Source organism: Marmota monax, unplaced genomic scaffold (assembly GCF_021218885.2).
Source record: "Marmota monax isolate L192 unplaced genomic scaffold, Marmota_monax_Labrador192_F-V1.1 WCK01_AAM20220418_F8-fsc00156, whole genome shotgun sequence".
Taxonomy (NCBI): Eukaryota; Metazoa; Chordata; class Mammalia; order Rodentia; family Sciuridae; genus Marmota; species Marmota monax.
This window is the reverse complement of record NW_026694013.1, coordinates 2,723,166-2,736,585: the sequence shown is the minus strand read 5'-3', so window position 1 is coordinate 2,736,585 and position 13,420 is coordinate 2,723,166. Positions and strand designations below refer to the sequence as shown.

General features: G+C 34.9%; 1 protein-coding gene across 1 annotated transcript; it reads right to left on the bottom strand.

Annotated features, from left to right (window-relative positions):
* Positions 1–12,086: 12,086 nt before the first annotated feature.
* Positions 12,087–12,533, bottom strand: LOC124106451 (60S ribosomal protein L7-like). The gene has a single exon (XM_046464064.1). The coding sequence runs from the start codon at positions 12,531–12,533 to the stop codon at positions 12,087–12,089; it is 447 nt and encodes a 148-aa protein (XP_046320020.1).
* Positions 12,534–13,420: the final 887 nt, after the last annotated feature.

The following is a 13,420-nucleotide window of genomic DNA, read 5'->3' as shown; positions in this document are numbered from 1 at the left end:
TGTGCTAGATTTGGAGGGGATATTGAGGAGAGAGAATAGTTATTTTTGTCAAATAATAAAATTGACTCATATTTCTTCCATACGTTATTACTTTTCTCTCTTCAGCTTCCTCTTATAGCCATGTTCCATCCGTAAGGAAAGAAGCCCCTCCACAAAATGGTTAACCCAGAAAAGATTTTAGGTGAAATGGGGCGGAACTCTTGTGAACACCTGAGGCAGATTCTCTAGGCTCACTTCAATACTTCCTAAGTTCTCTCCCCCTGAGGCAGATAGCCAGTATAGATGAATAAGAAATTTACTTTCAAAGAAAAATGAGTCTTAGCAGAAGATCACAGGAGTCTCAGATCACAGTTCCTCATGTAAATAGCCGGAAGGTTGAGGGGAGAGCATTTAACTGGAAGGGGGAAAATCCTAGCCCATAGCCCAGAAAGACACACTCCGTCTGTGGCACTAATGGGTAATGCCAGCTCAGTCACCACCACCACCTGTAATATAGGGTAGATGATCCCCATCAGATGTTTTCCCAGAGTGGGCAGTAGGACTTGGGAAAGAGTATGTACAAAGGAGGCAATGAAGTTAGGCACCATTTGCCACTTCCTTCACCATCCTTGTGTCTGCAAAGAATTCTGTTGCTCAATACTTTTTAGTATAATCTATGATGTCCTTCCTTCTGTTTCCTTGATTACAAACAATCTGCCACTAAAGCTTCTTGGTAAGAATATTTTATATTTCCATCTAACCCATTATCCACTGGTTTTCCATTTGTTGTTTGTCTTTTAAATACGGGGTTTGCTTTGCATTTAATATTTTGGTCAATTTATGCAAACACTGATTTTGCTTTGTGTTGTGTGTACAAAAATATGCTTGTTTTTTAAAAATTCCAATTTAGCATATATTTTGTATGTGTATGCTTCAAGTAAATGCTGTGCATTTCAAAACAAATATTATCAAATGAAAGAAATTTGAAGATAACCTGGAAAAGTGTCTCCTCTCCCCCATTTTCTTAGTAAATAATCCAGGAAGAGAGAGAGAGAGATGTGCATAATACGATAGTTACATAGCCAATTAGTGACAGTCAATAGAACAATGATTCTATAAATTAGATCACCCACCTCCTAAATCAGTGCTCCTCCATTATAGCATGCTTTCTTTAGCGAATGCTTAGCTTTTCTACCTCCAATTTTTTATCTCAATCAGCAGGTTCACACCTGCCCCATGATGCACTCTATTTCATTACCTCCAGAAATAGTAGGAGAAAGTACTTTTTGGAAAACCTTTCCTATGTGAAGTTCAGGCCCTTCCTTGCAGGGATATTTTAAAAAATGAAGTATATGAAATCTGTCAAATTTTAATTCCTTAAGATTATAAACAATGCAGAGCTGGAAATGCAAACTGCATTGAATCAGGCAACATGAATTTTAGTACTGACTTTCCTACTTATAATATATAAAGCAATCATCTCATCTCTTAGAGACTTGATTTTCTCATATGTAAAGTGAAATTTTTGCTTACATGATTTCATAGATTTAGATGATTAAATATCTTGCACAATATAAAGATGACATCATTTATTGGAGAAAACGTAAAGAGAAATGTATAAAGAATTTAATAATCCACCCACAAACAACTTAGAAGTAACTGCTATTATCTCTCTCTGAATAATTTTTTATGAGTCCCTTTCTATGGTATTGAATAAAATTAGAAGGATTGTTCGGAAAAACTAAAAATGATGTTGAATGGCATATTTTGAGTAACTATTTACAATGCTGATTCTACTAAATGAATCATCCAATCATCTCTAATACTTTGGTTCAATTTTGATTTTCTTCCTGCCACCACTATTGTCTTGTCCTTAAATGTCTAACTACCTGTGATAAACTTGTGTATAAACAGCCAGACTTCAGGAATGCTTCTATTACTGTATTTGACTTGATGGATTATAATTAGGTACTTTGAAATTTAATCACAGTAATGAAATCCAATGACTGGACACTGGGAACTGATCCAAGTCTGATTGATATGATAGAAATATAATGTCTTAAATAACTAGCTTGAATTAAATTGATATTACTAAAGTCTAATGTTAACTAATTCTGGATACTAGAACAACATTCACTTTTTATGGTACACTGTTAAATGATTTTGGAATTAAAACACTTATGTGACCTGATTCTAGACCACACTGTGAATCTGATTTCTTAATCTCCAATTAGCTGAAACTTGGAGGATGGCTATGTAGCCCAGACATGTAAAGGAAAAGGAGATAAAAGGTAACATGTATTTAGAGATTTTAGTGTAGAACTTGGCCTTTTTCTTGAGACTAACCTTATTAGCCTTTGTTCTTGTATAAAAGGATCAAAAAATTATGAATTGCAGTGAGTGAATTACCTTTCCTTTAGTGTCTGCCCAGTGACTCTGCTGACATAGGAGACCACCAGAGGGCCAAGTTCCAACATTAAGAAGTTCTGAAGAGGACCAGAGACAAATTCTCATTTTCCTTGCCATAATGTTTCCCATTCATTTTTCTCACAGCATACAATCTCTACCTCTAGGTTAAGTCACTGTCTAATCTCTCTCTCCTAAGGCATTTATTCACCTACAACTAAGTCTTCTAAAAATGTCTTTATTGGTGGTCCTCTCCTGGGTCATAAATGTTGTAATAGTGGCTTCTGAAAAAAACACAAACTGTCTGAAGGCCAAGTGAGTAGGGCCTGGGCCACCTCCCAGATATCTTTCATTCCTAGTGTGGACACTATGAGCTCTTCATTGCTCAGAGTCAGAGATTCATAGAGGCTGACTCAACCCCAAGCAATAAGTTCGGCTCCAGAATTGATGGCTCCTCTCAATCAATCAAATATCATAGTTGCCACCTTGAAGTAGTAAAATGAGTGAAGCCAACAGATATCATGAGTCTTACCAACCAAGGTCATGGTCTGCAGCAGAAGCAAGTCAGCTTCACTTCTGAGGAAGGTTGAAGCTTCATCAAGCTCTAACAGATCCATGCTTCTAAGGATATTCTCTGAAAAAGGGTAGCCTAAAAGTGAGCTGAAAGCATTTGCTCAAGATAGGTAAGGAAGCATCATGTGCTAAAGTGAGAAATGATTCACTGCGGACACATAAAAGAGGGTTACTTTTCTTTTATCCATCTGTGCCCCTTTTTTCTCTGTGGCACATCTCAAGTTCACGTAAAACGGAACTCAAGAACATCTGCCTTTCACAAAGCTGAGTCACCTATCAGGATGGAAGTCACAATGCCAAGGGCCCACAGTGCTCTCAGGGACGCATGAAAATGTTTTGTCTTAAGACAAATCAGAAGAAAAATATGAGTGTAATATTAATTACAGATAAAATAAAACCAGCCCAGATTATATTTGTCTTTACATCAACACAACTGTAAACCTACCTTAATATTTCTTTGTGGATAAAGGGTCCCCACAAGATAAAAGTGCCTGCCTAGGACCTGTGAAAATCACAAGGCAACTTTCACCCACAGAGTTTGGACCTTGGCAGATGCTAGAATGGGCCAGAGCAACCAATATCAAGCTGTAGAGAGTAGGGGCCTTGGCAGGAGTAGAAGAGAGGCTTTGAAATATGTACCTGTATCCAGGTTTTATTGAGCATCATAGCCAGAATATGATGACAAGGGGAGGAAGTTATTGAGATACAAGTTCAGTTTTAGAGAATAAAGGAATGAAAACAATGAGTATCCTGACCGAGAGGAATGTCTAGAGAAGATGGTTTACAAAAACTTCACATAGGCAGGAAGACTGGATTAGGGCAGGGGTGAAAAAGCAGGAAGTGGGAGCAAGCAGGTTGTGGGGAGAAGGACATGGAACAGGTTTGAGTGAAGGAGTTCATTGCTTAAGTCAGTATTGGAGGGATTGAGTTACTGAGTAAGTAAGGCTAAATGCATTGGACATTCTCCCTTTACCAAATAATTTACAATATTATTTCATTTTCATACTTTATATTGGTAACAGGGAGAAGAAGAAAGGGAAAACAGGTCATTGTGATCCCAAATGAAAGCTCTCTTTCTCTGAGTGGACAAAAAATTCTCCCTCTACACTCAAGTGTGCAAGGCAAGTATCACTGGCCCCATTACAGAGGAGAAGGTGGAGAGGCACTCATCCAGTTTGCTTAACTCAGATGCTGCACCAGAGGACTCCTCAGCACCACAGTCTACCCACTCCAGAATGAACTGTGATTACTTTCTTGTGTTACTTGTACTTACACACAGTAACAATGAAGAAACCCAATAAACTAATGCATTTGCCACACTTAACTCTTTTCTTCATGGCTGCTTGTTAACATATCTGGAATTGATTTTAAAGAAATATAGGATAAAGCAAAAGCTAGTGGTCCAGGGTAAAAGTTATTTCTATCTCTTTCAGAAAATAGGCATGAGCCTTGTAGGAAATCACTTAATCCTGGTAGGCACAGTTTTCTTACCCATGCAATGTAAGGTTTAGGTATAATGTATAGGAACATTCCCTGAGCTGGAGAGGAGAAAAGATCCTCAAGTGAAACAACATAAGCAAATGTCCAGGAGATGGGACTGAGTTGTGATATTTCTCAGGGGAAAAAGATAAAATTGACCTTTCTGTAGGTAAGCATTTCACATTTAAGATTTGTAATTATTAATAATGTTAGGAACACTATTAGATAATTTAATAAATTGAACAGCATGATTAAAAAGCTCAGAAACCTAGCCAGAGAAATTGAGAAATCGATTATAGGAAACATTATTGACTCTTGGAGCAGAGACATGTAGAAAGCAGTACTTTAGGAAAATAGCCATGGCAGACTATCTGGATGGATTGGGACAGGGAGAAGCTATAGTCAGAGAGACAAGTTGTATGGTGCCTTTGGAACAAAATTGTACTTTATCCAATTCTGATCTCGGTGGTGACTTCCTCATGGTTTGCATTCAATAGACAGTAGAGTTCAAGGAGTATATATGTGATACTGAAGATATCTAAAAGTGTGTGTGTGTGTGTGCATGCATGTGCACGTGCATGTGTACAAATTTCTAGAATGTACCTAAGAAACAAAATGGGCACAAGAGATGTGTGGGAAGAGAGAAGTAAGTTTCATTCAACTCCATTCAAACTTCTTTCTATGTATGCTATTGCTTATACTTTCATACTTAACAAATTTTTAAAAAGTAGTTTTATCACTTAAAGGCATAGGGCAAATAGCTATGTAAATCTCCTTTTAATTTTGAAGCACTTAGCATATTTTGAAGGCATACAAGGAATAGAATGTGTAGGAGCAGGCACTAGGTATTAGGAAACACAGGTGTCATGAGCAGAGAGGACCTGGAAACCAACCATTTGGAGGGAGATAACTGAGACCAAGAGAATGACTCACCTGAGCAAGGAAGGATTAGAATCCTCCCTCCTCTTTGACCTCCCTCAGTATCCATTAACACCCTAATATCCTTCTGATCTATAGATTCCTTTAAGTTTGAAAGAAAGAAAGAAGAGGAGGAGGAGGAGGAGGAAACTTGAAAATGACTCTCTGGAACAAAAGGCTTTCAGAACTGTTTAAATAACTTTGGTGAAATCATGTTAAAAAACAAAATACAATTCTGAGTTAGAGTCTACAGCTCATGTAATCAGTTTTCACTACTAATGGCTACTTTGGCATAACTATTCCTCAAACCAATTAATTCACCATTTCTCATTGGGGAAAAAGAGAAGATAGTAGAGGCATCTATATTGAATCATCTTACAGTAACACTGAGAGTAGAAATAGGCTAACAATAAATTCTGAAGCACCTACTACAAAAATTATAACTAATTAGTTTTATTAAAAATATCAAATATGACAGTCTAATTGAGATGATCTTTGTTGCTTCTTATAAGAATATGTTTTAATTAGAATGTGTAAACTGACAGTTAACAGTAACCTCACAGAAATCCCAGGCCATATGAAATGAAAATAGAGAAACATCTTCCTGACTGGCTTTTGATTTGTATGACATGGACATTAGAACTTTCCATGTGATCTTAGAAAACAAGTGTGGTGTGTTTGGACATTTTAAAAAGAATAAATCCAGAGAAAGCAGACAGAACAATTTAACTTGGGTTTTAATAAGCTCTGAGGATTCAAAATATCCAAATGTAGAAGAAACTAACTAGACTGATCTTTAGTGAGGTTTAATTCAGAATTAATGATAGGCAAATGCTAAAAATCAGAAGTCTGTTTTCATTTCTGACTGATCTGGAGACATGTACTAGTAGGTTCTGAAGACATGTGGTGGGGAGCAATGGAAGGTGTGTATGGTAATGGTGGTATGGGTGTCATGGATGTGTCTGAAAAATAATAAATCCCAAGAAAGGGCAGAATCTGTGAAATGCTAATGTGGCTTAGTTGATAGTTGATAGATGCCAAATGTATAAGGTAGATAGGCATGGCAGTTGGAGATTCATATTTGACCTATGATATTATTATATTACTACTTAGGTGTAAGAGACACGATTACCTCTTCCCTATGCTGAATAAAGGAAGGGGATTAAAATATGGGCCTAAATATTAAGTAGTGACTTTAAAAAAATCAGGTGAGCCAGTCCTGGGTGGCACATGCTTGTAATCCCAGCAACCCAGGAGGCTGAGGCAGGAGGATTGTAGGTTCAAGACAAGGCTCATCAACTTAGCAAGACCCTAAGCAATTTAGCGAGGCCCTGTCTCAAAATAAAAAGAAAAAAGGTTGAGGATGTGGCTCAGTGGTCAGACTCCCATGAGTTCAATACCTGGTACCAACAATAACAAAAACAACAACTACAAAAATCAAGTGAGAATTATATTCCGTCAACAGTTGTTATACTCAAATGATCAAAACTCATAAATAATTGGCTTGAGAATAAAATGAAAAAACTATTCTTAAATATAGAGGACCCTTTGAGAATCTCTTATAAATTAATGAACGCAATTCATTCCACTTAAAATGTAGTTGATCAGATACTCTAATACACAGAACCAAAAGTCAGATCTCAAATCTTAAAATAATTTCTTCTAAAGAGGAAATGTTATGCAGCATTGAATGTACAGACATTAATCAATTGTTTGGGAGCCAAAGAATTTATATTCTTAATAGTCATTCTTTCTTCTTCCTAAGATAGAAGGGTTGATATCATAGAAGATGTTATAATATATTACATGCTGGAAAGAAAAAGAGGATGATTTCCATACAGATTTGCCAAAGATTTATGATGAAGTAAAGAACAATGCATTCAAACCCTCTCATTTCCATGGTGTTCATCTTCTTCCCTTCTCAATTTTCATTGGGATTTAAGAATGAGAACATTTGTGAAAAAACTTGATATGTGACTAAAGAAGCAATAGTTTAATATTTGTTATAATGTAAGATCATATGCTTCTGAGAATTATTAAAGATGTTTGTAAACTTAAGAATGAATTGCAAAACAGTATCTGTGGGAATACCCACATACACACATATATATGGAATTATGAATTTAAAAAATATTTTGTATTTTCTACTCTTCCTACAACATATTTTTATGTAACAAGATGGTGATATTGCCGAGCATGGTGGTGCATGCTGGTAATCCCAGCAACTTGGGACGTTGAAGCAAGAAGATTTTAAATTTGAGGTAAGCTTCAGCAACTTGGCAAGGCCCTAAGCAACTTAGCAAGACCTTGTCTCAAAATGAAAAATAAAAAAGGGATTGAGCATATCACTCAGTGGTTAAGCGCACCTGGGTTCAATCCCTGGTACCAAAAAAAAGCTGGTATTTCTTGATATAAAATTAGGATTAGAATTAAGTATATGTCTACAAACATGTATATATAAAACATAATTAATTTTACATATAAATCAGTCAAACACATTCTAAAACTTGTTTTTTCTTGGCTTACCTTTTTTCTGTTGCCATAACCCATATCAGGTCTTCATTCTTCTATCCTTCCACTTAAAACATCCCTCTTGCTTTTAGCCACCCCATATCTAATCCTGGTTAACAAGTGTTTGTTTATTTATTTATTTATTTATTTATTTGTGTGTGTGTGTGTGTGTGTGTGTGTGTGTGTGTGTGTGTGAGAGAGAGAGAGAGAGAGAGAGAGAGAGATATGCTGGGGATCAAATTCAGGATCTTGCATATGTCAAGTACTCAACCACAGAACTACATACCCAGCCCTTGGTTAACAATTTAGAATGAATTTTCAAAATTTTTATCTATGTTTTTATGTTTAGGTAAACATATTGACACATCTTACACTGGTGTTAGTTGTTTAATAAAATGGGATCAATTATATATATATGTGTGTGTGTGTGTGTATCCTTATGTTCCAATTTTTCTTACTCAAAAATACTTCATTGAAAAACCTGCCTTATCAAGTTACCACTTCAATTTACTATTTTAATGGCTGTATGCTTTTCCATATCATATAGTATCATAATTTATTCAGCAATTATCCTATTAAAGTTTCCAGAAGTTTTGTTGTTGTTATTCTGTTGTTATTTTTTTGTTTTGTTTGCCACTTTGAAAAATATTGCAATCAGCATTCTTGCGTATTTCTCACCATTTTTACTTGTAAAAGTGTTCCAGAAATGGGAATGTTACATTTTTTAAAAATGCATTTAAAATTTTAATTGATGTTGCCAAATTGTTTTCCAAAAAACCAGTAACAACTAATAATTTCATCAGCCACCAGCCATGCATGAAATTACTCTTCTTCCTGCATTACTAACAGTGATAGACATTCTCATTCTTTTTAATTTTTGACAGTCCAAAAGTAATATCTCATTGTTACTTTAATTTCCCTATTAAAAGATTTGAGGACCTTTTCAAATGCTTTTAAGGCATTTGGATTGGTTCTTCCTAAGTTGTTTGTTCTGGATTTATTTTGTTTATTGTTCTATAGGGATATTTGTTTTCTTTTTCCAAATGCAATTGTTCTTTGTACATTTTATATCCTAATGCCATGTCTGTCATTAAAGCTCATTAAATTTACTAAATCTTTTATTTTATCTTCTGAATTTGTTTATGGTAATTTTTAACACTTTGATATGGTTAAATTATTTATCTTTTCTTTTTATAATTTACGATTTTTCATCCAGTTTTGGAGGATTGTATTTGGTTATATTTAGTCAGTAATTCTTGATGGTTCCTGTATTAGCTACCAAAGGGAACAAAAACAATAACAAAATTTCTCTTTGAAAGTGGACATGTTAAAAACAGAAACCCCCAAAATAACAATGACTTAACACAGAAATTTATTTTCTCTTAAGAAGTCTGGAAGAAGTTAATCCAGGGCTTTCATGTATGTCCCAGTGTAAAGGATCAAATTTCTTCTAGCTTGATGACATTCTTTATATCAAGTTATGATTCAAATTGTTACGGATCCAACCATTTTGTCCATTTATAATTGGAAAAAATAAAAAAGGAGAAAAGAAGAACCATATCCTTTAAGGATTTTTTCCCCCAGAAATTGTCCACCACTCTTTATATTCCATTAGCCGATTTATTATACCAAGTTGCAAAGGATGCTTTTATTACCCTGGCCACTAGAAACAGTCTTAATTCCAGGAGCCCTTGTGCCCAGCTCAAAACTGAGGGTTTCCAATAGTTTGGAGAATAAATAAAATGAATATTTTATCACTGCAAGAGATTCAAAACAATAACTATCTGAGCCTAGCATGGGCAAGGTTCTGGGTCCAATTTCTGGAATTAAAGCAAAACAAAACAAAACAAAAAGTCCTAAATAATTAACTGAGATACTTTGAGACTAGTGATTTTTGGGAAAAATATATCTTTTAAAAAACTTAATGTTACTTAATAAAGACATAAATAAACAATGTATGAATAAACTCACTTCTAGTATTTTTCCAGAGCTCATTTATTCCTCCTAACCTCTCCCTTACAATATGAACACCTCCAATCATCATTTTCTTCTATAGCTAGGTGGCATAGATATTTTAACAGATGATGTCTACTTGGAAAATTGTTATAACTGGAAGTGACCAAGTACTTCCGCATAGATTTTTTTCTCCTCTCCACTGCTCAGTTTTATCAGTTGCTCACTCTACACACCTAATAGTCTCAACAATCTGGAAACTATTTTGTGAGTCTGGTAAAATGATCCAAGAAGGAAGATGCTGGAAAAGAACAGTTTACAGACAAAAGTGTTAATGCCAATTGGTGTTTTTTAATGAGTGGGTAGGTTTAAAGGAGTAACCTCTGTTTAGATGCTCTTATGTAAAATGCTTATTTTAAGTAAGGTTACACATTCAAATAAATATAATAAATATTATTTATAATAGATAAGTATGGAGGCAAAGCCATGGCTTATAATGTAGATTATAAGCCTGTCTGCCTTTTGGGACTAGATGGATGTCATAATACATTTCACCAATGTCTTCTGTATATTAAAAATACTGTAAACTTCTTGAGAAAATCATGTCTCTAAATTTGAGTTATGTTTTTTATTAAAGAAATAGTCTACAATTAGAATTAAGAGCACAAGATAGGCAAACAAATATCTTAATTTTTTCTTTGATCATGTATAGAAGTAACGAAAAAGAGGAAAGAAATATCTCACATCAAACTGATCATTTATAATTTCAAAATATCTGAAAATTCCTGGGGTATGATTCAGAAAGACAGTATCTTTCCTCGTGATCAAAATTGAATACAAATATACAAAATGGGCAAACAAAGCTAGATGCTTATTCAGTGATGCTTCAATAAATAAACTCTCCATGCAGTACTTTATTAATCAATTTATGCTACCAATGAACACTTTAAAATTATAATCATGCAAATTAAAGATACCTGATTTTGCAGCTGCTAGTATATACTTCTAAGTAGAGCTTTGATTACCCTTCACTAACTGAAGAAGACAAAGTTGTCAAGTCTGAAATTTATTTCCTCATTCCAACTTTTCCTTTTGCTATTTCTGTTCTCTTAATTGTGAGGTTAATGCACAATGATATTTTCATTCCTTTCCAGTCAGTTCAGCTTGTGATAGTTTATTGAGCAGCTGGCTCCTTGTCAGTCACAGGAGAAACACCAATGAATTAGGAAGGTAAGTTTTGGAGGTGGCAAAACTTCAATCCATAATAATGTACATCGTAAGATTTTGATTTTAAATAATGTCTGTACAAAAGTACTCTGAATATTATTTAGAACAGAAAAGTATTCAATAAATGAAAAAACAATTATTATAAAAGTATTGTAATTATGTTCAGTGCATAAATAAGTAGAATTTGATTCATTTTCTAAGAATGGCCATATCCTGGCAAGACTAATAGACATGAGATAAGATGAATTTTTTTGGGTCTTAAACATCTTGCAATAATGTTCTTGATAAAGCAAGTTGAGATAAGATAAACTAAAACTGGATGATACCTGGGATTTTCTGCACTCTTATCATGGCCATCAGTTTTGAACAGTTTGGTAAGGAATTTTTGCCCTTAAAAGCAATGGCCTGATTTAGGTGTATGAACATATATATTAATTCAGTTCAAAAGCATTATCATTTTTACACAGAACTTTGTGTGCTTAGGTACCATTATTGTCCCCTGTTTATACATGAGGAATTGAGGTTTGCAGGAGAAACTATTACACATGGTCATAGTGCAGATCCAGTACTTAAATACTTACAGTATGGCACCAAAAGCCATGTGCTTAAAGATCTGGCTTCTTGCTTCAGGCTTAGTTCCAGAGATACTGAATAATTAGTATTCAGTTTTTGTGTCAGTGAAAATAGAGGTGATTCTTCATATGCTGTCCACTTAGTACACAGAAGAGAACTGTAAAGTGGAAAAATTCAGCATTTATGACACTTGGTGTCTGAGAAATTGTATGTTGTGGATTGGACACAAAACACACAACGTAAAATCATATAAAGTGCTTTACCATCTGTCTTTGTTTTTTGTTGTTGTTGTTGTTTGTTTTTGATTTTTGTTTTGTTTTGTTTTTACATTGAGAGCAGGTACTGTTTTATTAACCAACCAGATAACAAAAATACCATGATACCTTAGTTCTTCCTTCTAATAAGCCTATTGATCTGGTCTTCCCTGTTGCCAGCAACTCGATCTTCTAAAAAGATGGTCGTTTTCTTCATTCCACCTTTGGAGAAGATAATTTGAAGTGCCATAGGAAGTTATTTGCTTCTTTGAAGCATTTTCCAACAGTGTAGAACTCCTGAATTGGATCCTCCATGCAGATGATTCCATATTTACCAAGAGATTGAGCAATCGAAGTGTTATCTGTTAAGGCAATTTGTTTCTTATTGATTTTGCCATATCCACACTTGTAGATAAGTTCATTCACTGACTTCAGGTTTGAGTACCTCCATGAAATATATGGCTCTATAATCCTTAGCATGTTAACTGAAGTCTTGTTAAGCATAACAAAAGTGCCATTGAAAATCTGGCAAAGATGAGGAAGTTCTAACACCTTATCAACCTTTGGGCTCACATCGATACCTCTGATCCTGATGGCAAATGCCAATTTGGGTTCTGCAGGTACACAGATATTACCAGCTTTTCTTGCTATCCTAGCCATTCAAATCTCCGTTCTATACATCTGTCTACATTCCTTGTAGTAATGCTTGGTTTTTTCATAGATAAGCTTTCTTCTTGCCTTTCTTTTTTTTTAAATATTTTTTTTTTAGTTGTAGATGGACACAATACCTTTGTTTTTTATTGATTTGTGTTTTAATGTGGTGCTGAGGATCGAACCCAGTGCCTCATTCATGCTAGGTGAGTGCTCTACCACTAAGCTACAATCCCAGCCCTCTTCTTGCCTTTCGAAGCATCTTTGGGGAAAACTACTTCTTCAGGTGCTTTACCTTCAGCTCTGCCGTAATTCCTTTGCTTTTTTATGTTGTGCTGAGAATTGAACCCAGGGCCTTACACATACTAGGCAAGCACTCTACCACTGAGCCACAATCCCAGCCCCAATGTCTTGGTTTTTAAAAAAGTAGGACACCTAAATTTATAATATCATATAATGGCCATTTATAAACCACATCATAGCACATTTTTATACTTTCACAAAGTATTTTGTGTACTGCTGATTAAGACCAGAATGAATAAAACTCTAGGCTTCTCCTGCCAGGCTATTCAACATTCCATTAAAGAAATTACAAACGTATGTGAGGAGTCTATTGCTTCTTAGACTTTATGGTAGGCCTTTGAAAAAACATATTAAGAGGACATACACAATTCCTATCCTAAAAGAGCTTATAATCTTTGTTGGTAAAATGAGGTAAACACAATTAAAATGGTCATATGAAATAGGAATGACTAAAATATAGGATAAGATATGAAGACAGTAGCCAGGAAAGCAATGCTGTGCTAACAGCATGGGAAATCTGTGAATAAAGAGGTAGAAACATAAGTTGTTTTTAGTTATTCTGCCTGATACAGGAAAATAATTTTAAAATTCAG

Excerpts from the sequence above, each read along its gene's own strand:
- LOC124106451 (XM_046464064.1), bottom strand. The coding sequence starts at position 12,533 with ATGGCTAGGATAGCAAGAAAAGCTGGTAATATCTGTGTACCTGCAGAA.